At 39.5% G+C, this 25,043-nt stretch overlaps 5 protein-coding genes across 5 annotated transcripts in view; 3 read left to right on the top strand and 2 right to left on the bottom strand.

Annotated features, from left to right (window-relative positions):
- The window catches only part of LOC115226589 (zinc finger protein OZF-like), a 414,387-nt gene that overhangs the window by 29,117 nt on the left and 360,227 nt on the right, over positions 1-25,043 (top strand). Inside the window, exon 2 of the mRNA XM_029797600.2 lies at positions 24,377-24,388. The gene's annotated coding sequence lies outside the window, so the exon portion shown is untranslated. The remainder of the gene's footprint in view (positions 1-24,376; positions 24,389-25,043) is intronic.
- Positions 1-25,043, bottom strand: part of LOC115226645 (zinc finger protein 845-like) — a 364,992-nt gene that overhangs the window by 36,018 nt on the left and 303,931 nt on the right. The gene's annotated exons all lie outside the window — the stretch shown is intronic.
- LOC115226483 (zinc finger protein 208-like) overlaps positions 1-25,043 on the top strand; it is a 74,850-nt gene that overhangs the window by 28,184 nt on the left and 21,623 nt on the right. Inside the window, exon 4 of the mRNA XM_029797479.2 lies at positions 13,712-13,719. Coding sequence (XP_029653339.2) covers positions 13,712-13,719 — 8 coding nt within the window. The remainder of the gene's footprint in view (positions 1-13,711; positions 13,720-25,043) is intronic.
- On the top strand, positions 1,049-10,909 carry LOC115226485 (zinc finger protein OZF-like). Its single transcript, XM_036515051.1, has 2 exons — positions 1,049-1,059; positions 8,864-10,909. The coding sequence occupies exon 2, from the start codon at positions 9,173-9,175 to the stop codon at positions 10,559-10,561; it is 1,389 nt and encodes a 462-aa protein (XP_036370944.1). The 5' UTR covers positions 1,049-1,059; positions 8,864-9,172; the 3' UTR covers positions 10,562-10,909.
- The window catches only part of LOC118768467 (zinc finger protein 62-like), a 17,576-nt gene continuing 10,544 nt past the window's right edge, over positions 18,012-25,043 (bottom strand). Inside the window, exons 2-3 of the mRNA XM_036515040.1 lie at positions 20,269-21,289; positions 18,012-20,184 (exon numbers count right to left, since the gene is read on the bottom strand). Coding sequence (XP_036370933.1) covers positions 19,363-20,184; positions 20,269-21,289 — 1,843 coding nt within the window. The 3' untranslated portion in view covers positions 18,012-19,362. The remainder of the gene's footprint in view (positions 20,185-20,268; positions 21,290-25,043) is intronic.

Here is a 25,043-nt window from a genome sequence, read left to right as displayed (position 1 = left end):
TTGATAACTTTGTGGGTGTTTACCAAGTCCGTTGCCAGATGCCGGAGCTTCAGTGAATCCATGCCCAGGGAAACAAGGCGCTCAGAATATGGATTACTCAATCCATATTCTCAGAATAATGGATTACTCAATCCATTTTCCACAAGGTTTTAGTCGAATGAATTGACCCCAGCACTTTTGTGTCTTTTTACACTTGGCACTTAGTCTATGTGTACGTTTTGCTGAACTGCTAAGTTACAGGGATATAAACATACCAACACCAGTTGTCAAGCAGTGTAGCAGGACAAACGTAGAACACATAGAAACTCACACACATAGCTTCATATACATATATATATTGGCGCAGGAGTGGCTGCGTGGTAAGTAGCTTGCTAACCAACCACATGGTTCCGGGTTCAGTCCCACTGCGTGGCACCTTGGGCAAGTGTCTTCTGCTATAGCCCCAGGCCGACCAAAGCCTTGTGAGTGGATTTGGTAGACGGAAACTGAAAGAAGCCTGTCGTATATATGTATATATATATATGCGTGTGTATATGTTTGTGTGTCTGTGTTTGTCCCCCTAGCATTGCTTGACAGCAGATGCTGGTGTGTTTATGTCCCCGTCACTTAGCGGTTCGGCAAAAAGAGATCGATAGAATAAGTACTGGGCTTACAAAGAATAAGTCCCGGGGTGGAGTTGCTCGATTAAAATGGCGGTGCTCCAGCATGGCCGCAGTCAAATGACTGAAACAAGTAAAAGAGTAAAATATATATATGACAGGCTTCTTTCAGTTTCCACCTACCAAATCCACTCACAAGGCTTTGGTTAGCCCAAGGCTATAGTGGAAGTTAAACTGGACAGAAAAACTATATAAAGGAGGAATTATTCAGTGTTAAAGTCAGTCTTCAATTTAATGAAGAAGAGTTGAATAGAGAGAACTTATCCGTGGGAAGTATTTTGGAAATTATTCTCTGACTTCTGGTCTTGTAATCCAGAAATACTTCCTGGAGAAAAATGTCAAAATGTATTCACCATTCAGTTTTTAGGCAGGAACCCTCTTTACTCTTTTACTTGTTTCAGTCATTTTTGACTGCAGCCATACTGGAGCACCGCCTTTTAGTAAAGCAAATCGACCCCAGGACTTATTCTATCGGTTTCTTTTGCCGAACCGCTAAGTGACGGTGATGTAAACACACCAGCATCAGTTGTCAAGCAATGCTAGGGGGACAAACACAGACATACAAACATATACACACACATACATATATACGACGGGCTTCTTTCAGTTTCCGTCTCCCAAATTCACTCACAAGGCTTTGGTCGGCCCGAGGCTATAGTAGAAGACACTTGCCCAAGGTGCCACGCAGTGGGACTGAACCCGGAACCATGTGGTTGGTAAGCAAGCTACTTACCACACAACCTCTCCTGCGCCTATATATATATACATATACATATATACGACGGGCTTCTTTCAGTTTCCGTCTACCAAATCCACTCAAAAGGCTTTGGTCGGCCTGAGGCTATAGTAGAAGACACTTGCCCAAGGTGCCACGCAGTGGGACTGAACCCGGAACCATGTGGTTGGTAAGCAAGCTACTTACCACACAGCCTCTCCTGCGCCTATATATATATACATATACATATATACGACGGGCTTCTTTCAGTTTCCGTCTACCAAATCCACTCAAAAGGCTTTGGTCGGCCTGAGGCTATAGTAGAAGACACTTGCCCAAGGTGCCACGCAGTGGGACTGAACCCAGAACCATGTGGTTGGTAAGCATCTACTTATCACACAGCCACTCCTGCGCCTATTTACCTTTTATGTGTTTCGGCCAGTAGACCCCACGGATACTGGGGCAATGCCTCAAGTAATTTTTAATCGAATGAATTGACTCCAATTATCGTTCCTTTTTCAAACCTGGTATTTATTCTATCCTTATCTTTTGCCGAACTGCTAAGTTATTGTGACTTAAAGACACCAACACCAGATCTCAAGCAGTGGCGGGGAATAAATATGGACACAAACACACAGCTGCATATATATATATAATTATTTAAGTAGACAAATGAATTATCTTATTACGGATAATTTGAAAGATAACCGATACCTGGGTAGCAAACTCACAACAGAAAATTTCCTATATTTAATATATATATATATATATATATATATATATATATATATATATATATATATATATATATATATATATATATATATATATATATAATACAGATAAAGGGTGAAATATAATTGATTTAATAAAATCAATAAATTTCACCTAGTAGTATTTCAGTATGCAAAAGAACCATATTCGGTAAAAATTTATAAATTTATATATATATTGTAGTAATAGAAATGGTAGCCCTTTGACTGCTATTTCTAATATTTTCGGTATGTGATTTAAGCAACTTGTTGCAAAAAACCCTTATTATAATTATATATATATATATATATACACATACATGCATATATATGTATATATATAGAGAGAGATATTGACATATACACACACACACACACACACACACACATATATATATATATGTATAGATTGGGAAGCAAGCTTCTTGTTGAATCATCAGAGAAAACCTCAAGATTTTAACGTGCACTTTTCCATATATGCATGGGTCAGATAGAATTTGCTGAGGCACATTTCTTGCTGGTGGATGCCCTTCCAACTTAGGTTTTCACAAAGGATTGGAAATGCTTGTGTGAGGGTGACAATTTTGTGATGTCAAAACAATCAGGCATCAACCCAGATTCATAGAAACAGACACACACACACTTACATACATACATCATCATCATCATCGTTTAACGTCCGTTTTCCATGCTAGCATGGGTTGGACGGTTCGACCGGGATCTGGGAAGCCAGGGGCTGCACCAGGCTCCAGTCTGATCTGGCAGTGTTTCTACAGCTGGATGCCCTTCCTAACGCCAACCACTCCGTGAGTGTAGTGGGTGCTTTTTACGTGCCACCGGCACAGGTGCCAGGGGAGTCTGGCATATATATATATATAATGTCTGTGTCGGTGGCACGTAAAAAGCATCCACTACACTCACGGAGTGGTTGGCGTTAGGAAGGGCATCCAGCTGTAGAAACTCTACCAGATCAAGATTGGAACCTGGTGCAGCCTCCTGGTCGAACCGTCCAACCCATGCTAGCATGGAAAGCGGACGTTAAACGATGATGATGATGATTCGTTAGAGTATCATAAAAACCACAAATTATTCAATGATGAAATCAGAAACAAGCAAAGAACATTCAATGTAAAAAGCAGACTTTCCTTTTCTTTGTGTTAATAATTCAGATCCAGCAAAAACAGAAATCACTGAGAAATTTAGGCAAAACTTTATCATTGAAATTTGTGAGGAAATATTTTTTTGTCAATTTAAAATATTTTGTTAAAAATGTTCTGAATTTTGAAATTAAAATCCTTTCATTTTAATAATTTGTTGCATTATATTTTCTGGTCAGTTGATGTAATTCTCTCCATCTCGATTCTTGAGTGAAAAACATTTCTTTTATTAAACAACATAGACCCTTGATGAAATTGCTGCAACTTGGATGCATAATTGCATACAGTGCAATGCATAGTCTACTGCAACTGAAAGATATGTTTGTCTTTACTCTTTACTCTTTTACTTGTTTCAGTCATTTGACTCCGGCCATGCTGGAGCACCGACTTTAGTCGAGCAAATCGACCCCATGACTTATTCTTTGTAAGCCCAGTACTTATTCTATCGGTCTCTTTTGTCGAACCGCTAAGTAACAGGGACGTAAACACACCAGCATCAGTTGTCAAGCAATGCTAGGGGGACAAACATGGACACACAAACACACGCATATATATATACACATACATATACACGACGAGCTTCTTTCAGTTTCCGTCTACCAAATCCACTCACAAGGCATTGGTCGGCCTGAGGCTATAGTAGAAGACACTTGCCCAAGGTGCCACGCAGTGGAACTGAACCTGGAACCATGTGGCTGGTAAGCAAGCTACTTACCACACAGCCACTCCTGCGCCTATATAATGAAACAATTAGACGGAAACTGAAAGAAGCCTGTCGTTTTTTATGTGTGTGTGTGTATATATATATATATATATATATATATAGGCGCAGAAGTGGCTGTGTGGTAAGTAGTTTGCTAACCAACCACATGGTACCGGGTTCAGTCCCACTGCGTGGCATCTTGGGCGAGTGTCTTCTACTATAGCCCCGGGCCGACCAATGCCTTGTGAGTGGATTTGGTAGACGGAAACTGAAAGAAGCCTGCCGTATATATGTATATATATATATATGTGTGTTTGTCCCCCTAGCATTGCTTGACAACTGATGCTGGTGTGTTTACATCCCTGTCACTTAGCGGTTCGGCAAAAGAGACCGATAGAATAAGTCCCGGGGTTGATTTGCTCAATTAAAGGCGGTGCTCCAGCATGGCCGCAGTCAAATGACTGAAACAAGTAAAAGAGTAAGGTATGTATACTAAAGTCTTGAAGCTCGTTATCTAATAACGGGCTAATCAAGTATGAGGTAATAACAATTCAAAATAAATAACTCTGAAAAGGGCTTTTGTGCATTCCCAGAAAATATTAGTACTAGTGGTACTAGTATTGGTATATTCATGAATAAGTCCCTAACCGAAATAGCTGGATCTATTGTTTAGGAAAATATCATCTATGTGTTTAAGCGTTGTACTGGATAAATCGCGAAAATAACTCTGACAGTTCAAATACAGATGCTGGTGTGTTTACGCCCCCGTAACATAGCGGTTCGGCAAAAGAGACTGATAGAATAAGTACTGGGCTTACAAAGAATAAGTCCTGGGGGTTGATTTATTCGACTAAAGGGCGGTGCTCCAGCATGGCCGCAGTCAAACGACTGAAGCAAGTAAAAGAGTACAACCCACGACCACCTGATACCTTCTTTGTTTCTATCTCACTCTCACATATACTCTTTTCACTCTTTTACTTGTTTCAGTCATTTGACTGCGGCCATGCTGGAGCACCGCCTTTAGTCGAGCAAATCGACCCCGGGACTTATTTTTTGTAAGCCCAGTACCTATTCTATCGGTCTGTTTTGCCGAACCGCTAAGTAATGGGGACGTAAACACACCAGCATCGGTTGTCAAGCAATGCTAGTGAGACAAACACAGACACACAAACATACATATATATATATATATACATATATACGACGGGCTTCTTTCAGTTTCCGTCTACCAAATCCACTCACAAGGCTTTGGTCGGCCCGGGGCTATAGCAGAAGACACTTGCCCAAGATGCCACGCAGTGGGACTGAACCCGGAACCATGTGGTTGGTTAGCAAGCTACTTACCACACAGCCCCTCCTATTTACGTTTTTCAATATTTTTCTCTCCATAAACACATTCTATGACAACATGACGCACCCAAGGGTAGTCCATTGCTGGGATTTAGGCAAAAAAAATAATGGACTGTTCGCATTTTAAACTTTATTTTTAAAAAATAAATTTGAAAAAAAGTGGGCAATCTTTCGTCTCTAGTAGACCTTTCCGTCGATTTCCGTAAAAAAATTTTTTTTTTTTACATATGGGCTTGCGGGAACTTTTGAAGTAATGAGAGCGAAAGAGACTAAGAAAAAACGATTTTATGACGAGGGAAGTTCTTTTGAAGTTACCGTGCATGGGAAGCATTGATGTACATGTGTGTGTGTGTGTGTGTTTGATGGGGTGTGGGAGACAGACAGTATGTTGTGTAAGTGAAGTGCTTCTGTTAGTGTGTGTGAAGAGACAGAGAGAGTAATGTGTGAAAGAAAGAGATAACTGAAATTTTTTACTCGGTGTATGTGTATATGTATGTATGTGTGTGTATATGTATGTATATTACTTCAAAAGTTCCCGCAAGCCCATATGTAAAAAAAAATATTTTTTTACGGAAATCGACGGAAAGGTCTACTAGAGACGAAAGATCGCCCACAATTGTATGAATTTCCGTGCGTAGAACACCAAATTCGTAAATATTCTCTGGAAATTCCAAACAATCGTAGCGTACCCATCACGCCTGCTTGCGTTGTCTCAGGGTTAAACATATAACCCGGAAGAGACACAGCAGGCATGCGCAAAACACAACAGTCGAGAAAGGCATCCAAAGAGTCCCGACGGAAAAGACCGTTCCCTCTTCATCCTTTGGCCCCCTCCTCATCTCTTCTAACTGCCCACAGCTTGGACTTCTGGGTCTCCTTCATTTCAGCGATGCCTCACTCACAGTAGGTAACCATCTGACAATGTTTTCACACACATAATAATAGAATGTCTGGTACTACTAGCGAACAGTGGTCCCGGTGCGCGCACTCGCGCATCCGCGCTAGCTAGTCGTAAGTAGTCGATCCTACAACGACTTTTTAACTCTAACCTTAATTTATTTCCTTAGTTTAAAAAATGATTTACTTGGTTCGAAAAATATTTAATTTTCGGCAATCTTTCGTCTCGGTCTACTAGAGACGAAAGATCGCCTAATTTTCTTTGATATGGATTCAGCCTTGAAATACAAACACACGCGCAAGTCGTTGTAGGATCGACTGGCTAGCGCGGATGCGCGTCTGCGCGCACCGGGTCCAGTCTACGCGACTAGTACCGGGTTTTTGTTAGCCCGAAAACGGTTGCTGTACACATTCTTGATACTACTAGCGAACAGTGGTCCCGGTGCGCGCACTCGCTAGCCAGTCGTAAGTAGTCGATCCTACGACTTTTTAACCCTAACCTCAGTTTGTTTTAAAAAATTATTTACTTTGCGTTTTATTTACTTTGTTGGAAAAATCTTTATATATAAAACTGTAGTTGTGTGAGTGTCTGTCCCCTTCGATTTAGATTCCTAACTACTCCCACATTTTGCGGTGCAGTTTAACCAAATTCGGGTATCTTATAGTCGTGATTCATATCGAGCCCGTCTGGCTATTAGCGCGCGTCTACGATGAGTCTACGATTTTAAAAATAATTTAACATCATTTTTTATTCCATTTTAATGCATAATTTTTCGTGTGTCGATGGCGGCGGAGTTGGCGTCCACGCTCACACCTGCACCTGTGTTGCTTCTCCCCCTTCTTCCCTCCCTCGTGAAGCTGTGGGGAAGGGAGTGTAAGGAAATCAACGTCGTAAAGCGTTGTCAAGGAGACCAGCGTTCTTTTAGAACAACGACTTCATGGCTTGAAGACACCCAAACAGAAATGGCTAAGAAAGCCCGAATTGGCATCTATAAGGGAAGTAACTCCCTAAAAATGCTTATATAGTTATTTCCCTTACAAACCCGAGCAACGCCGGGCGATACTGCTAGTATTATTTAATTTTCTTTGATATGGATTCAGCCTTGAAATACAAACATACGCGCAAGTCGTTGTAGGATCGACCTTACGTCTAGCTAGCGCGAGTGCGCGCACCGGGCCCACTGTTCGCTGGTAGTACCAGAATGTCATAGCATCACTGCAGCCTCTGTACTTCTCGCCACGACTCTCCTGTCGGCGTAACTTTTTATTGTTTAGTTGGGAACGGTGACTTTTTTGGTTCAAAAAGCAAAAAGCAAGGCCATGTAGGGGGACATGGAGTTTTGTACAGGGTGGTGTTCATTAGATGTGGACTGCGCCTAAATGAAGAATAAACACTCACCATATATAACTACATCATGATCGTAAGATTGTGATTTCGGGTACTATCTAAGAAGAGTGGTCCCGGTGCGTGCATCCGCACTAGCTAGTCGTGACTAGTCGATCCTATAACGACGACACAGCAAAGTAAATGAAACACAAAATAAACATTTTTTTACACAAAGTAAATAATTTTTTTAAGCAAAGTAGTGGCTGTGTGGTAAGTAGCTTGTTTACCAACCACATGGTTACGGGTTCAGTCCCACTGCGTGGCACCTTGGGCAAGTATCTTCTACTATAGCCTCGGGCCGACCAAAGCCTTGTGAGTGGATTTGGTAGACAGAAACTGAAAAGAAGCCCGTCGTATATATGTATGTGTGTTTGTATATATATATATATATGTATGTGTGTGTTTGTCCCCCTAGCATTGCTTGACAACCGATGCTGGTGTGTTTATGTCCCCGTAACTTAGCGGTTCGGCAAAAGATACCGATAGAATAAGTACTGGGCTTACAAAAAGAATAAGTCCCGGGGTCGAGTTGCTCGATTAAAGGCGGTGCTCCAGCATGGCCGCAGTCAAATGACTGAAACAAGTAAAAGAGTAAGAGTAAAGTAAATAATTTTTTTAAACAGTAAATAAAACAAAAACAAATGATTGACTAGTCATGACTAGCTAGCGAGTGCGCGCACCGGGACCACTGTTTTCGAGTAGTCCCCACTCACTAAATATAACTACATCATGATTGCACCCCACTTTTCTCAGAATCATAATCTCTGTATTTTTCTATACCTGTGCAGGTGGCACGTAAAAAGCACCCACTACACTCGCGGAGTGGTTGGCGTTAGGAAGGGCATCCAGCTGTAGAAACACTGCCAGATCAGACTGGAGCCTGGGGCAGCCTTCTGGCTTCCCAGACCCCGGTCGAACCGTCCAATCCGTGCTAGCACGGAAAACGGACGTTAAACGATGATGATGATGATGATGATGATGATTTCACGAAAAAGAATTTTTTCAAGTGAAAATTTAAGAAATGGTCGGTTCGGAATTTAAATTTTGAAATGCAGATTCTTTTTTACAGATTCTGAATCTCAGCCCTCAATATAGCGTGTTCCGGTGAAACAAAAAAATCTCAAAGCGGGGTGCGGTCCATGATGTTTACCTTCTGAATAATTTGGCTAAACCTTAATATGTTACCTCGTGTTAAGGTAAACGTAACTATTTGTGGATAAGTCAAGGGGACAAATAAGTTTAGGGGTCGATGTATCATCTCCTTCGTGATTAAAAATTTCATTTATATCGTTAATTGGTTGTTCCCTATTTTACAGGACGGGGGAAATGGCTTTTAATCAACAACAAATCAATCAGCGAACTTTCTTCGACCTTCTCCACTCTTCATTTGGACTTTATATCAAACATTCTACTGGTGAGTAGGAAATACATCTACATTGCATCTGTTCCACACTTGTAAACAAAGATCTGTGATGTCTGAGACAAGAAATTGAACCACAATAGATTAACTCACAGACGTTTGTTGCTTTTTAAGAATTGCTCAAGAAATAATATGGAGAACGTTGATCACTTGGACACGTGTAACACACCTGTTAACAATACAGATACAGTTAGAGAGACAGACGGAGATGAAAAAGGTGAAAATGGAAGCGTTCCTGAATATCGCTGCGAGATTTGTCGGAAGACATTCTCTTCAGAAGATGAAGTCGTCACACACAAAGAAATACACAGTAAAAAGAGACCGGTTCATTGTGAGACGTGTGGAAAATCATTTCTTAGTAAATCACATCTCGTAGTTCACAAGCGTAGCCACACTGGCGAAAAACCATTCAAATGTGAAATATGTGAGAAAACTTTCAGTCAGAATTCTCACCTTCAGAACCACAGACGTAGTCACAGTGGAGAAAAGCCTTACCGTTGTGAGACATGTGGGAAATTTTTCACTCAGAATTCTCACCTTTTGGTTCACAAACGAAGTCACACTGGAGAAAGACCGTTCCATTGTGAAATATGTAAGAAGTCTTTCACTCAGAATTCTCATTTTCTTTACCATAAACGTTGTCACACTGGAGAAAAACCATTCCATTGTGAAATATGTAAGAAGTCTTTTATTTCTCGTGGCAACTTAACAGCGCATGAAAGAATACACGCTTCTGAAAAACCTTACCAGTGTGAAATATGTGGCAGAGCTTTTGCGTTTGAACCGGATTTAAAGAAACACAACAGGCTGCACGCCATGGAGAAACCTTTCCATTGTGAAATATGTGGAAAGTCTTTCCCTCAGAAATCTCACGTTGTAGTTCACAAACGTAGCCATACTGGAGAAAAACCGTTCAAGTGTGAAATATGTGAGAAATGTTATGCATGTAAAAAGACATTAATTTTGCATGGAAGAGTTCACAGTGGCAAGCAACCATTCAAGTGTGAGATATGTGGGAAATCTTTTAGTTCGAGCACCAATCTAGCAATACACATACGAATACACACGGGAGAAAAACCATTCCGTTGCGAAATATGCGGGAAACCTTATGGTTCTGGTAGCGCCCTAATACAACACCGAAGGGCACACACCGGGGAAAAACCTTTCCATTGTGAAATCTGTGGGAAATATTTTGCCTCTCTTAGTGATTTGAAGATTCACAAAAGATTACATACAGGAGAAGAAGCACCATTCCACTGTGAAATCTGTGGAAAATCTTTTAACTGGAATTCTCATCTAATTGAGCACGAACGTTATCACACGGGGGAAAAACGTTTTCAGTGCGAAATCTGTGGACAATCGTTCACTCAGAAATGTCGTTTAGTTGAACACGGACGCTACCATACAGGAGAAAGACCATTCCACTGTGAAGTATGTGGGAAATGTTTTGTGTCTTCTAATAAATTAAAGAATCATCAAAGGATTCACTCTCGAAGGAAACCTTTCGACTGTGAAACGTGATAAGTTTCTTTTCTTTGTAGAATGTATTATGATGATGAAATATTTCAGAAATCGTTCTCCATCTTCTGGTCTTGTGATGCACAAATGCCAAGGGGAGAAAGATGCGTTTGCTGCTAAGTTTTAGACAGTCACCATTTCGTGAATGACGATGAGAGAAATACTGGTTCCAGACCTTCGCCGGCATTTTTATGTCCATCTTTCCACTCTTGCATGGTTTTGATAGTTTGTTGAGGCAGATGTGAGGTAGTGAGTTCAATTCCTAGACCGGGCTGCGTGTTGTGTTCTTGAGCAAGACACTTTATTTCACGTTGCTCCAGTTCACTCACCTGTAGAATTGAGGTACGACGTCACTGGTGCCCTGCTGTATCGGCCCCTTTGCTTTTCTCTTGGATAACATCAATGGCATGGGAAGTGGAGGCTGGTATGCATGGGTGACTGCTGGTCTTCTACAAACAACCTTGCCAGGACTTATGACTCAGAAAGAAATTCTCTAGGTTCAATCCCATGGTCATTCATGACCGAAGGGGATCTTTACTCTTTATATATATATATATAATATTAGGATTAAATCTAATTTCACAGTATAAATATATATATTAAATTAGAGATAAAATTTTATTTCTATGTATTGGTTTATGATTTTCAGTTTGATTTGCCTAATAGTGGTTTTATCTCTAATTTAATATAAATATATATAGATGTATATATATATATATATATAAATTAATAGTTATCGCCATACTAATATGGCAGTCTTATAAATATAAGACTAAAGCTGTCGCTGATTAGCTCCAAGAGGCCATCGCCTCAAGCTAGCTATTTGACACACAATCTGCGTCCATTATAAACCTTCGAACAGATTGTGTGTCAAATAGCTAGCTTGAGACGGTGGCCTCTTGGAGCTAATCAGCGATAGCTTTAGTCTTATATTTATAAGACTGCCATATAAGTATGGCGATAACTATTAATTTCCAGTAACGCTGCTGTAATCTCCTTTAGAGAGACTTAGTAATTTTAATATTTCTATTATATATATATATATATATATATATAAGAATATTTTGCATAATAGGATAAAAAAACCAAGGCTGTATAGATATTAGAGCATTTATAGATAGAAGGTCTTACAGCTGTTTCAAGGATATTAATTAATAATATCCCTTCATCGGAGACAGTATGCTTATAAACTCTATATTTGGAAGGACTCATTTTAAACTCTGTCAGACTTTTGGATTTTACTCAAAGGATATTGGAATATTGCATATATACCAGTCCTCAGTCAGACCGTCCAAGCCACCCATGCCAGCATGGAAAACAGACGTGAAATGATGATGATGATGTGGAATGGTTTTTTTGGGGTTTTTTTCGCCAAATAAACATATGTACAATATATATATTTGATCATCACTCATTTATTACTGTTCTTATTGTAATTCCTGTCCATTGACCTTAAATCTTTCATCACCCATCTGTGACCTCATCAGCAACACTATCCATCTTCTTGTGTGCTCTTACTCACAAATGAATTTTCCCCCATAAACACACTTAATTGTCACATATGTTTATTTGGCGAAAAAAAACCCAAAAACCATTCCACATCATCATCATCTCTCTATATATAAACGGCAGTTTGTCTGTGTGTGTTTCTGTGTGTCTGTCAGGTTGTACCCTCACCCTGACCACGGCTTTCAACCGATTCTGATGAAACTTGACACACACATAGCCCAATGTCATAATTCAAAACTAACGCAGCGAAAAGTTCCCCCAGTTCTGAAATAGATCGATAAATTCGACATGGGGTTGAGAATCAGAAACACAAACCACAGATGGTCTAGGGGACGCAACTCGACCTTTTTAACTATCAAAAAAAAAATTACCATCATTTTTTTTGCTATTTTTTGGCTATAACTCTCTAAAAATGCTTTATAGTTATTTCCCTTACAAACCCGAGCAACGCCGGGCAATACTGCTAGTCTATCTATAAATGCTCTAATATCTGCACAGCCTTGGTTTTTCCTCTTATGGAAAGACTTGGAAGAATTGGATGAAAATTCTCCGGGAATTTTCTTCCATGTAAATAAATGTTTGTTAAGAAATTTGCCAGCAAAATCTACTAAAATGACAATGTTCTAAAAGATGTACATGTTTGTATGTTATATATTTGAAAATAAAGGTATGAAAACAAAATTCATTGTGTGTTTTTCGAATTAAAAAAAAATGTTTAATCACATTTTCAAATAGGGGACAGCACGAATTTTTGGCTAAAATCCCCAAAATAGACAATTAGATGTGTTTCTGGGGGAAAATTCATTTGAATAACAACAATACTTCAGACTGGCAACTTTGCCTTTCATCCTTTCGGGGTCGATTAAATAAGTACCAGTTACGCACTGGGGTCGATCCTACGGTGCTACTTTTGTTTTTAGCCTCGAGAAGACGTCACCAGCTGGCCAACGGCACAAAGTCACTCCCATCTCTAGTCTTACGTAACACATACAGATCCGAGTTTCTCAATGGTCTCATTGAGAGAAGCATGTCATGGGAGGTGACCACCACAAAAATGGCATGGCAATGGGTGGAGGCGGAAAAGGTTGTCAACGGACAGCAGGTTCAGTTGATGTAAAAGCTGGGCATTTACAATATATTTGACTTGTTCTGTTCAAAAGCTCCAAATATTTGTGACAAATGTTATTATTTATATTCATTGCAGAAGTTCCAGAAGAAAAATATCTCTTGTAAGACACGAGGAGACACATTTGAATCTCTTTACTCTTTTACTTGTTTCAGTCATTTGACTGCGGCCATGCTGGAGCACCACCTTTAGTCGAGCAAATTGACCCCGGGACTTATTCTTTTGTAAGCCCAGTACTTATTCTATCAGTCCTTTTTGCCGAACCGCTAAGTAACGGGGACATAAGCATACCAGCATCGGTTGTCAAGCAATGCTAGGGGGGACAAACACAGACACACACACACACACATATATATATACATATATACAACAGGCTTCTTTCATTTTCCGTCTACCAAATCCACTCACAAGGCTTTGGTCGGCCCAGGGCTATAGCAGAAGACACTTGCCCAAGATGCCACGCAGTGGGACTGAACCCAGAACCATGTGGTTGGTTAGCAAGCTACTTACCACACAGCTACTACATATATATATATATACATATATACGACGGGCTTCTTTCAGTTTCCGTCTACCAAATCCACTCACAAGGCGTTGGTCGGCCCAGAGCTATAGTAGAAGACACTTGCCCAAGATGCCACGCAGTGGGACTGAACCCAGGACCATGTAGTTGGTAAGCAAGCTACTTACCACACAGCCACTCCTGCACCTATATATATATACGACGGGCTTCTTTCAGTTTCCGTCTACCAAATCCACTCACAGGGCATTGGTTGGCCCGGGGCTATAGCAGAAGACACTTGCCTGAGGTGCCACGCAGTGGGACTGAACCCGGGACCATGTGGTTGGTAAGCAAGCTACTTACCACACAGCCACTCCTGCGCCTGAATCTGTAATTTCAAATTATTTCTCTTTTGTTTAATTATGTGTAACATCCATATTAGGAGGAAATATCTAAAGTTAAGTGTTGGGAGCATAAGACAGCAGGTCACTGGATTGGGTCAGTTATTTGGTGGAGTTCATCACTTTGATGTGTCTTCTTATCACTGTTTTCAAAGAAATCAGTCCATCAAACTCAGTCTACTATAAAGATGAAGAAATATCCTGAACGCTTTACTTCCCTGGGCATGGACACATTGAAACTCTGGCGTCTGGCAGCTGACTTGGCAGACACCCATAAAATTATTAACCATCGTACAAACAATAACTCTGAGCACCTTTTCAAACTCCACCCATCTAACACCCGTGGACATATTTACAAAGTAAGAAAACAGCACAGCTCCCATGACTTCAGGAAACATTTTTTCAAGCTGAGAGTTGCTGAAGCAAGGAACAAACTGCCGGCATCAGTTGTTAGTTGTCAGAGCACTGCATCCTTCAAAACTTCCATGCTTCCTGAGATTCGCCAACACTACACCTGATTTTCTTCCCTCCATACACACGCAAGCATGTATCTGACAACCAAGAGAATACCCTCCATCAGGCATTTGCCATATTATGAACGCTTTACTTCCCTGGGCATGGACACATTGAAACTCTGGCGTCTGGCAGCTGACTTGGCAGACACCCATAAAATTATTAACCATCGTACAAACAATAACTCTGAGCACCTTTTCAAACTCCACCCATCTAACACCCGTGGACATATTTACAAAGTAAAAAACAGCACAGCTCCCATGACTTCAGGAAACATTTTTCAAGCTGAGAGTTGCTGAAGCAAGGAACAAACTGCCGGCATCAGTTGTTAGTTGTCAGAGCACTGCATCCTTCAAAACTTCCATGCTTCCTGAGATTCGCCAACACTACACCTGATTTTCTTCCCTCCATACACACGCAAGCATGTATCTGACAACCAAGAGAATACCCTCCATCAGGCATTTGCCATATTATGAACGCTTTACTTCCCTGGGCATGGACACATTGAAACTCCGACGTCTGGCAGCTGACTTGGCAGACACCCATAAAATTATCAACCATCTTATAAACAATAACTCTGAGCACCTTTTCAAACTCCACCTGTCTAACACCCATGGTCATATTTACAAAGTCAGCAAACAGCACAGCTCCCATGACTTCAGGAAACATTTTTTCATGCTAAGAGTTGCTGAAGCATGGAACAAACTGCCGGCATCACTTGTTAGTTGTCAGAGCACTGCATCCTTCAAAACTTCCTGAGATTCGCCAACACTACACCTGATTTTCTCCCCTCCATACACACACAAGCATGTCTCTGACTCATACACTGTTCGCTTTCCAGACATTTGTACATTACTGCATATGCTTTATACGCACTTTCTGACAAGTTGTGGTGCACCTGAGCACTGTATACAATAATTTCATTATTATTTTAAATCTCTTTTAAATATTGCAATGCACAGCAAATCATCAGAAGTTATGAATATTCTATTCTACTCTAGGCACAAGGCCTGAAATTTGGGGGGAGGGAGCCAGTAAATTAGATCGACCCCACTGGCCTAGTATACATGTGGAGACAGCCAAAAGAAGCATTTGACCCAGACTGCCTTCTTCCAACTGCTAAACATAGAAGAAGACACAGCAAGTAATTGTTGTTGACAAAGATCCGGAGATATTGTATTCACCTCAATAGACGTCATTGATTGGTTGAAATTGCTGAAATGCAAGAAATTAAACAACAAATAGCTTACAAACTACAGAATTTTCTCAAGAAAGCCAAGTGTAAAAGAAGTTATGTAAACACATTTATACCAGTATACGAAGTTTAAAAGTGTTTAATTACAAAGAAATTATTTTAAAAGTCTGCCGTTCAGCAAAAAGATCCAATAACAATAATAACGTTCAATAAATGTTGCTTATTGCAAGTTATGGATGATTCTTTTATGACTTCATTGCTTTCAGGCTTAGCTTAAGGTATTTTCACGCCCTTGGGTATAATACGCAGAGGATTTTTAGGGGGCTGTACCTCTGAAAAACCTAAACCTGGTGTATAATACGCACCCCTTCTCTAACTTGAGTCAAGGAGATCTATATAACATCCTTTATTATTATTGTATATATAACATAAAATAAAGAAATAACAGTAATAACGTTTAATAAATGTTGCTTATTGCAAGTTATGGATGATTCTTTTATGACTTCATTGCTTTCAGGCTTAGCTGAAGGTATTTTAGCGCCCGACATCACAAAATGCGTCTGAATAAACATTGCCGGACAGCAAATAGAGACTTGGTCATTGCTTAGAAAATAATTGTCATTTTTGAACCTCGTATATAGTACGCACTAGGGATTCTGACCTTTAAATTTTGGGGGAAAAATGCGGATTATACTCGAGGATTTACGGTATATGAGGGCAGCTCCCGACTTTAAGTGGGTGGCGGAAGGCCTGGTTTCAGGCCCCACCTTCCGAGTTCTTTTAGATGACCTAGAAAAACTGAAGATTGGCTGCACTGAATGAATGTGAGAAGGGGACGTTGAATAAAATCCTAAATAACTGATCCACTTGTACTTTCTTTTCCTAAAGCCAGTAACATTTCTTCACCCCTTCTACAATATGCTACGTAACTTTGTTTATATATTTACATATATATAAACTTCTTTTTCTGTAAGTGATTCTAGCTTTTGAAGCTGTCCAATTTGTTTCTGTTTACAAGTTTTATACGTTCAAATCATTCCACACGAGCTGGAATCGTTTTCTTTATTTTTCGCGTTTGTCTCTCATAAATGCTTTTCTAATCTACGGTGGAGAAGGCTAGCCACTGGATTTGGTTAAAAAGAGACGATGAGTGATGGCTAGAAGGATATTGAGCTTAACTTCATAACCAGCTGATCTAGCAAGCGGGGCCTCATATCAGTGAGGTGGGGGGCAGTGCGCATTGATGCCGTCGAGAAGTAGGCCCCGAAATGGAGAAGGCTAGCCACTGGATTTGGTTAAAAAGAGACGATGAGCGATGGCTAGAAGGATGTTGAGTTTAACTTCATAACCAGCTGATCTAGCAAGCGGGGCCTCATATCAGTGAGGGGGAGCCGTCGAGAGGTAGGCCCCGAAACGGCGCGCATTCTCTCCTGATGACCCCATACACTTGCTAGCTTCCGGTATACGGAGCTTTTAACTGGTAGCTCTTGCATGTGCAAGTAGTTTGCAAGACATCCAACAGATATTCCACTCGCTTTCTATAAAAGCATCTCTGCTTCGTTGTTCTTTTTGTCTTTCGTATTTGTAAGTCCATTCAAATCTTGACTTCCATTTCATAAAATGCAATGTGTTCCACATCGCTCAGGCCGGCAGACGGAAACTTAAGCCAGAAACGGAGTTGGAGGGAGAGAGAGATGCTGAGGGCAGGTGAACCGTTGCCATAGGTTGCACTCAGAAGTCATTGTGCAAATTTTTATTGTTAATAGTATGTACTTTAATAACTTCCCCCACTGATATAGGCTTACCTGTACAAATGTACACCTCCACCTGCCCCTACAGACATTGTTTCCTCATACCTGTCAGGAAAATGACTGCAACAAAGAATAAAAGATCAGGGAGTAGAAATGAAGATTGGAAAGCAGAAACCTGCAGCCTCGATTGGAAGGGGAACAATACAGCCCCTGATTATAAGGGAGTTGGCAGTGCAAACGTGGTTTTATGTTGTTTAATAAAAGAAAGTTTTTCACTCAAGAATCAAAATGGAAAGAATCACATCAACTGACCAGAAAATATAATGCAACAAATTATTAAAATGAAAGGATTTTAATTTCAAAATTCAGAACATTTTTAACAAAATATTTTAAATTGACAAAAAAATATTTCCTCACAAATTTCAATGATAAAGTTTTGCCTAAATTTCTCAGTGATCTCTGTTTTTGCTGGATCTGATTGACACAAAGAAAAGGAAAGTCTGCTTTTTACATTGAATGTTCTTTGCTTGTTTCTGATTTCATCATTGAATAATTTGTGGTTTTATGCTAGTCTAAGGAATATAAAGAATAAATTTTTATTTAAAATGATTTTGAATTTCCTGTGGTTTTAATTAAAAATTAGTGATAGACGAGGTAAAGTGAAAAGGTTTCACTTGGATGAATCTCTCTCCAGCTGTTGGTTTCATATTCCAACATGACCACCATTACAGAATTTAGACACTTTTCTAAACCATACCATGTTGATATCGGTTTCAGTCCCACTATGAGATGTCTTGGACAAGTGTTCTATATTATTATAGCAGACGGAGAAAAGAACTTGTAAGATGCAAACAGAAAGAAACATGTATATTAGATAAAGATAGTTGTGGCTGGCCTCTGGGCTTAGTTTTAGAGCAGTTGTCAGATCGTAACAGCTTATGCCCCTGGTGACCAACCATAAATTTCTGAAGAGATGCTGTAAAGCTAAGCCCTTCATGCACTCAAATCCCTGTGTAAAACCATACACTGCCCATAACTACCTTTGTCTAATTACTCTATGACTTAGAGTATACTTCTCTTTTCTATTCATGATTTACTGAAATTATACACACACACATACATATCATCATCATTTAATGTCCGTTTTCCATGCTAGCATGGGTTGGACAGTTCGACCAGGGTCTGGGAAGCCAGGAGGCTGCACCAGGCTCCAGTCTGATCTATATTATTATACCAGACTGAGGAAAGGCGTTAGATAACTTGCCAGATGCAGACACAAAGAAACCTATTTACACACATACATATATATTAGATGAAGATAGTTATGGCTGTTCTATGGGGTTACCCAGGGTTCTGCATCCAGAAAATACACAGCACTACACCACCCCTTCAGACACTAACAGCCGGTGGCCTATGACACTGGCCATAACGATCTCTATCTAAATTACATTACTGCTTGAGAATGTGATTGGTGATTGCCTGAGGCAGTGGTCATTCTTTTTACGCGTTGCCCTCGTCCGCACTGGTCACAATTTTTTGAGCTCCTTGCTCTACCGACCCAGTGTTCATTGTCCTTTACAACAGTTTTCATTTCTCTTTCGCATTCCCCATTCTTGTCTTGTCCAGCAGCCCAAAGGCTTTTCTTGCTCTCTATCGACTATTTTCATTTAATCCTTGTTTTCCTGGGGCCCTAAACCTTTATTCTGCTCATTATTTTGTCCTTCATTCGTTTACTAACGATTTCGTCTCAAACCGATCTCGTTTTCTTATGTTTTGGTCCCATTCCTGGTAAGTTTTTAAGGATTTATCATATTCCACTGTTAAAAGGTTTCCCTCCAGAGTGAATCCTTTTATGTTCTGTTAAGTTACTGTTATATGCAAAACATTTCCCACAGATTTCACAAGGAAAACGTTGTTCCCCTGCATGGACCCTTTTGTGTTCTGTTAAGTTACTGTTAGATGCAAAACATTTCCCACAGATTTCACAAAAAAAACGTCCTTCAACTTTATGTATCCTTTTGTGTTTTGTTAAGCCACTCTCAGACACAAACGATGTCCCACAGAATTCACAGTGGAACGGCTTCTCTCCAGTGTGATGACGTTTGTGAATTACAAGACGAGAATTCAGAGTAAAAGATTTTCCACACATTTCACAGTGGAAGCGTTTCTGTTCAGAATGCAGTCTTTTATGCCTCGTTAATTTACTGCTACAAACAAAAGATTCCCCACATATTTCACAGCCAAATGCTTTCTCTTTTGAGTGTATCCTTTTGTGTTGTGTTAAGGTAGTGCTAGACACAAATGATGTCCCACACATTTCACAGTGGAACGGCTTTTCTCCAGTGTGGCCACGTTTGTGAATTACAAGATGAGGATTCTGAGAAAAAGATTTTCCACATATTTCACAGTGGAAAGGTTTTTCCCCAGTATGGACCCTTCTATGCCTCGTTAAGTCACTGCTACAAACAAAAGATTTTCCACATATTTCACAGCCAAATGGTTTGTCTCCTGTATGGACTCGTTCGTGCTTCGTTAAGTTACTGCGAGAGACAAACAATGAGCCACATATATCACAACAATAAGGCTTTTCTCCGGTGTGAATTCGTTTATGAATGACAAGCGTAGAATTAAGAGTGAACCATTTCCCGCACATTTCACAGTGAAACCTTTTTCCTCTAGAGTGAATAAATTTGTGTGTGTTTAAGTGGCTGCTCCTGACAAAAGACTTTCCACATATTCCACAATGGAAAGGTTTATCTCCAGTGTGAATTCGTTTATGAATGACAAGCGTAGAATTAAGAGTGAACCATTTCCCGCACATTTCACAGTGAAACCTTTTTCCTCTAGAGTGAATAAATTTGTGTGTGTTTAAGTGGCTGCTCCTGACAAAAGACTTTCCACATATTCCACAATGGAAAGGTTTATCTCCAGTGTGAGTTCGTTTGTGAACTACAAGAGAAGAATTATTAGAGAAGGATTTACCACAGATTTCACAATGGAAAGGTCTTTCACCTGTGTGACTACGTAAGTGAAGAACAAGAGTAAAATTTGTATTATAAGATTTGCCACAAACCCTGCAGTGGAAAGGTCTTTCTCCTGTGTGGATCCGTTTGTGAACTGCAAGATGAGAGGCTTGAGTGAAACTTTTTCCACACACCTCACAATGGTGAGGCTTCTCCCCTGTATGTGTTTGTTTATGCCTGTTTAAAGCATAATTGGAGAGAAAATATTTTCCACAGATCTCACAATGAAACAGTCTTGCTCCAGTGTGGAGTCTTTTGTGAATTTTTAGTCGACATTTTGAGATAAATGATTTTGCACATATCTCACAGTTGTATGGTTTCTCCCCAGTGTGACAACGTGTGTGTAGAACAAGATCAGAATTGTTAAGAAATGATTTGAAGCATATCTCACAACTGAAGGGTTTCTCATCAGAGTGGATTCTTTTGTGAGCTGTTAGTACACTTTTACAAACAAATGATTTCTGACATATTTCACACTTGAATGGTTTTTCCCCAGTGTGACTACGAGTGTGTAGAACAAGATCAGAATTTCTAAGAAATGATTTCCCGCAGATCTCACAACTGAAGGGTTTCTCATCAGAGTGGATCCTTTTATGTTTGTTTAGTTCACTTTTACAGACAAATGATTTTGCACATATTTCACACTTGAATGGTTTCTCCCCAGTGTGACGACGTGTGTGTAGAACAAGATCAGAATTTCTAAGAAATGATTTCCCTCAGATCTCACAACTGAAGGGTTTCTCATCAGAGTGGATTCTTTTATGGCTGTTTAAAACACTGTTACGGACAAATGATTTTGCACATATTTCACACTTGAATGGTTTTTCCCCAGTGTGACTACGTGTGTGTCGAACAAGATCAGAATTTCTAAGAAATGATTTCCCGCAGATCTCACAACTGAAGGGTTTCTCATCAGAGTGGATCCTTTTGTGAGCTGTTAGTACACTTTTACAGACAAATGATTTTGCACATATTTCACACTTGAATGGTTTTTCCCCAGTGTGACGACGTGTGTGTAGGACAAGATCAGTATTGTTAATATATGATTTCCCGCAGATCTCACAACTAAACGGTTTCTCATCAGAGCGGATCTTTTTATGTTTGATTAGTTCACTTTTACAGACAAATGATTTTGCACATATTTCACACTTGAATGGTTTCTCCCCAGTGTGACGACGTGTGTGTACTGAAAGTTCAGAATTTCTAAGAAATGATTTCCCGCAGATCTCACAACTGAAGGGTTTCCCATCAGAGTGGATCCTTTTATGTTTGTTTAATTCACTTTTACAGACAAATGATTTTGCACATATTTCACACTTGAATGGTTTCTCCCCAGTGTGACTACGAGCGTGTATTGCAAGATGAGAATTGCAAAGAAACGATTTTCCACAGATCTCACAACTGAAGGGTTTCTCATTAGAGTGGATCCTTTTATGTTTGTTTAGTTCACTTTTACAGACAAATGATTTTGCACATATTTCACACTTGAATGGTTTCTCCCCAGTGTGACTACGAGTGTGTATTGCAAGATGAGAATTGCAAAGAAACGATTTTCCACAGATCTCACAACTGAAGGGTTTCTCATCAGAGTGGATCCTTTTATGTTTGTTTAGTTCACTTTTACAGACAAATGATTTTGCACATATTTCACACTTGAATGGTTTCTCCCCAGTGTGATTACGAGTGTGTAGAATAAGATCAGAATTGTTAATATATGATTTCCCGCAGATCTCACAACTGAAGGGTTTCTCATCAGAGTGGATCCTTTTATGTTTGTGTAGTACACTTTTACAGACAAATGATTTCGCACATATTTCACACTTGAATGGTTTTTCCCCAGTGTGACTACGAGTGTGTATTGCAAGATGAGAATTGCATTGAAACGATTTTCCACAGATCTCACAATGAAACAGTCTTGCTCCAGTGTGGATTCCTTTGTGTTTCGTTAAGCCACTGTTATCAGTAAAGCTTTTCCCACACGTTTCACAGTGGAATGGTTTTTCACTTGAATGTGTTCTTAAATGTCTGTTTAAATCACAGTTAAAACGAAAATATTTCGGACATATTTCACAATGGAGTAATTTTTCTCCAGTGTGGAGTCTTTTGTGAAATGTTAGCTCACTTTTACAGATAAATGATTTTGCACATATCTCACACTTGAATGGTTTCTCCCCAGTGTGACGACGTGTGTGTGTTGCAAGATGAGAATTGTTAAGAAATGATTTCCCGCAGATCTCACAACTAAACGGTTTCTCACCACTATGGATTCGTTTATGTCTGTTTAAATCACTGTTAAATAGAAAATATTTCTGACAAATTTCACAATGAAATAATTTTCCTCCAGAGTGGATTCTTTTGTGAATTTTTAGTACACTTTTACAGACAAATGATTTTGCACATATTTCACACTTGAATGGTTTCTCCCCAGTGTGACTACGAGTGTGTATTGCAAGATGAGAATTGCATTGAAACGATTTTCCACAGATCTCACAATGAAACAGTCTTGCTCCAGTGTGTATCCGTTTGTGTTTTGTTAAGACATCTTCAGAGACAAAATATTTCCCACATATTTCACAATTATAGGCTTTTTCCTTATTGTGTGTTTCTTTGTGTTTAAAGACTTCTTGCTCCGAAGAGAATGTCTTCCTACAAACATCACATTTATATTCGGTGATATTTCCCTGTCTCGATCTTTCTTTAGTAAATACTTCACCATTAACAGTTTTCTCATCCCCGTCTGTCTCTCTATCTGTATCTGTATCGTTCAAAACAATTGTGTCCAAGTGATCAACGGTCTCCATATTATTTCTTGAGCAATTCTTAAAAAGCTGACAAACGTCTGTGAGTTAATTTATTGTGGTTCAATTTCTTGTCTCAGATATCACAGTCCTCCGTTTACAAGTGTGGAACAGATGCAATGTAGATATATTTCCTACTCACCAGTAGAATGTTTGGTATAAAGTCCAAATGAAGAGTGGAGAAGGCTGAAGAAAGTTCGTTGATTGATTTGTTGTTGATTAAAAGCCATTTCCTCCTTTTCTGTAAAATAGGGAAAAACCAATTAACGATTTAAAGCTTTGATCAAATGAAATAATTAATCTGGGACAGTGGAATGTTTGCTTTGGTTTTGTCGAGTTGGGTCGAACGAACCCCTAAAAACCAGACTTGTTCGTAGCCCGGTAACGTTCATCCGAAAAAACGAATGATTTAAAGATTTAATTAAGAAAATTAGAAAATAGACGGTGTCGATGATACTTTTTCCCTTGTTTGAATATAAGCGGTGACGAAAATAAAAATCCCCACTCAAAAAAACGTTTGGTTAGAATATAGTTTTCAACTGGAAATGAGTACGCTTCGGATATTATAGCAATGTACCGTAAATCCTCGAGTATAGTCCGCCCGGGGGATTTTTAGGGGTCTGTACCTCTGAAAAACCTAAACCTTGTGTATAATACGCACCCCTTCTCTGACTTGAGTCAAGGAGATCCATATAACGTCCTTGGTTTGTAGAAATGTATACGGTAACATCCTTTATTATTATTGTATATATAACATAATGCAAACGTGTAGCTTTCTTGTGCATTTTGTTTGCATAAAATATAGAAATAACGGATCTTTTCATTTTGACCGGCAGATTTTTAAAATAATTTTTTTGTAACTAAATACTTTAAAACTTCGTATACTGGAAGTGTGTTACCTAAAACATTTTTTTCTCTCGGCTCTTTTGAGAAAATTCTGTAGTTTGTAAGCTATTTGTTGTTTAATCTCTTGCATTTCAGCAATATCAACCAATCAATGACGTCTATTAAGGTGAATACAATTTCTGCCGTAGTGTGTCAACAACAATTATTTGTCGAAGACCGCACTGTAGAATGTCTCCTTTGTTTTGTTAAGTCAGAATGATGTAATCTATTTGAGACTTAGCTGTTATTTCTACAAGGTCGAAAGACCACGTCGAAGCTCACTCCTGTCTACATGAAATTGTGTTGTGTGATGCTGGATACAATCAATAACGTAAATTAATGTAATTGGGCGTGTGTTATATTATGTTGGGGATTTTTAATATATGTCACCGGTATCGTTTACACTAGGGGAAAGCTTATCAACGACACCGCCTATTGCTCGTCTTTCGAATCGAAATCATCGAATTGTGATTATTTCTTTTTAAATTGAAATTTGAACTCAGAACGTAGCGGCAGACGAAATACCACTAAGCATTTCGCCCGGCGTGCTAACCTTTCTGCCAGCTCGCCGCCTTTGATATCAACGATAAGAAACCGAGCATTTGTCTACTTTTTAAGAATTCCCCAAGAATTCATATGGAGAACGTTAATCTCTTGGACACTTGTAAGACGACTGTTTTTGAGAACGGAGATGCAGTTGAAGAGACAGACAGAGATGAGGAAGCTGAAGACAAAAGTGTTGCTGAATATCACTGTGAGATTTGTAGGAAGAAATTCTCTTC

This window comes from Octopus sinensis, linkage group LG30, assembly GCF_006345805.1.
Source record: "Octopus sinensis linkage group LG30, ASM634580v1, whole genome shotgun sequence".
NCBI lineage: Eukaryota > Metazoa > Mollusca > Cephalopoda > Octopoda > Octopodidae > Octopus > Octopus sinensis.
Note: the sequence above shows the minus strand (reverse complement) of the source record. Positions and strands in the feature narration are given on the sequence as shown.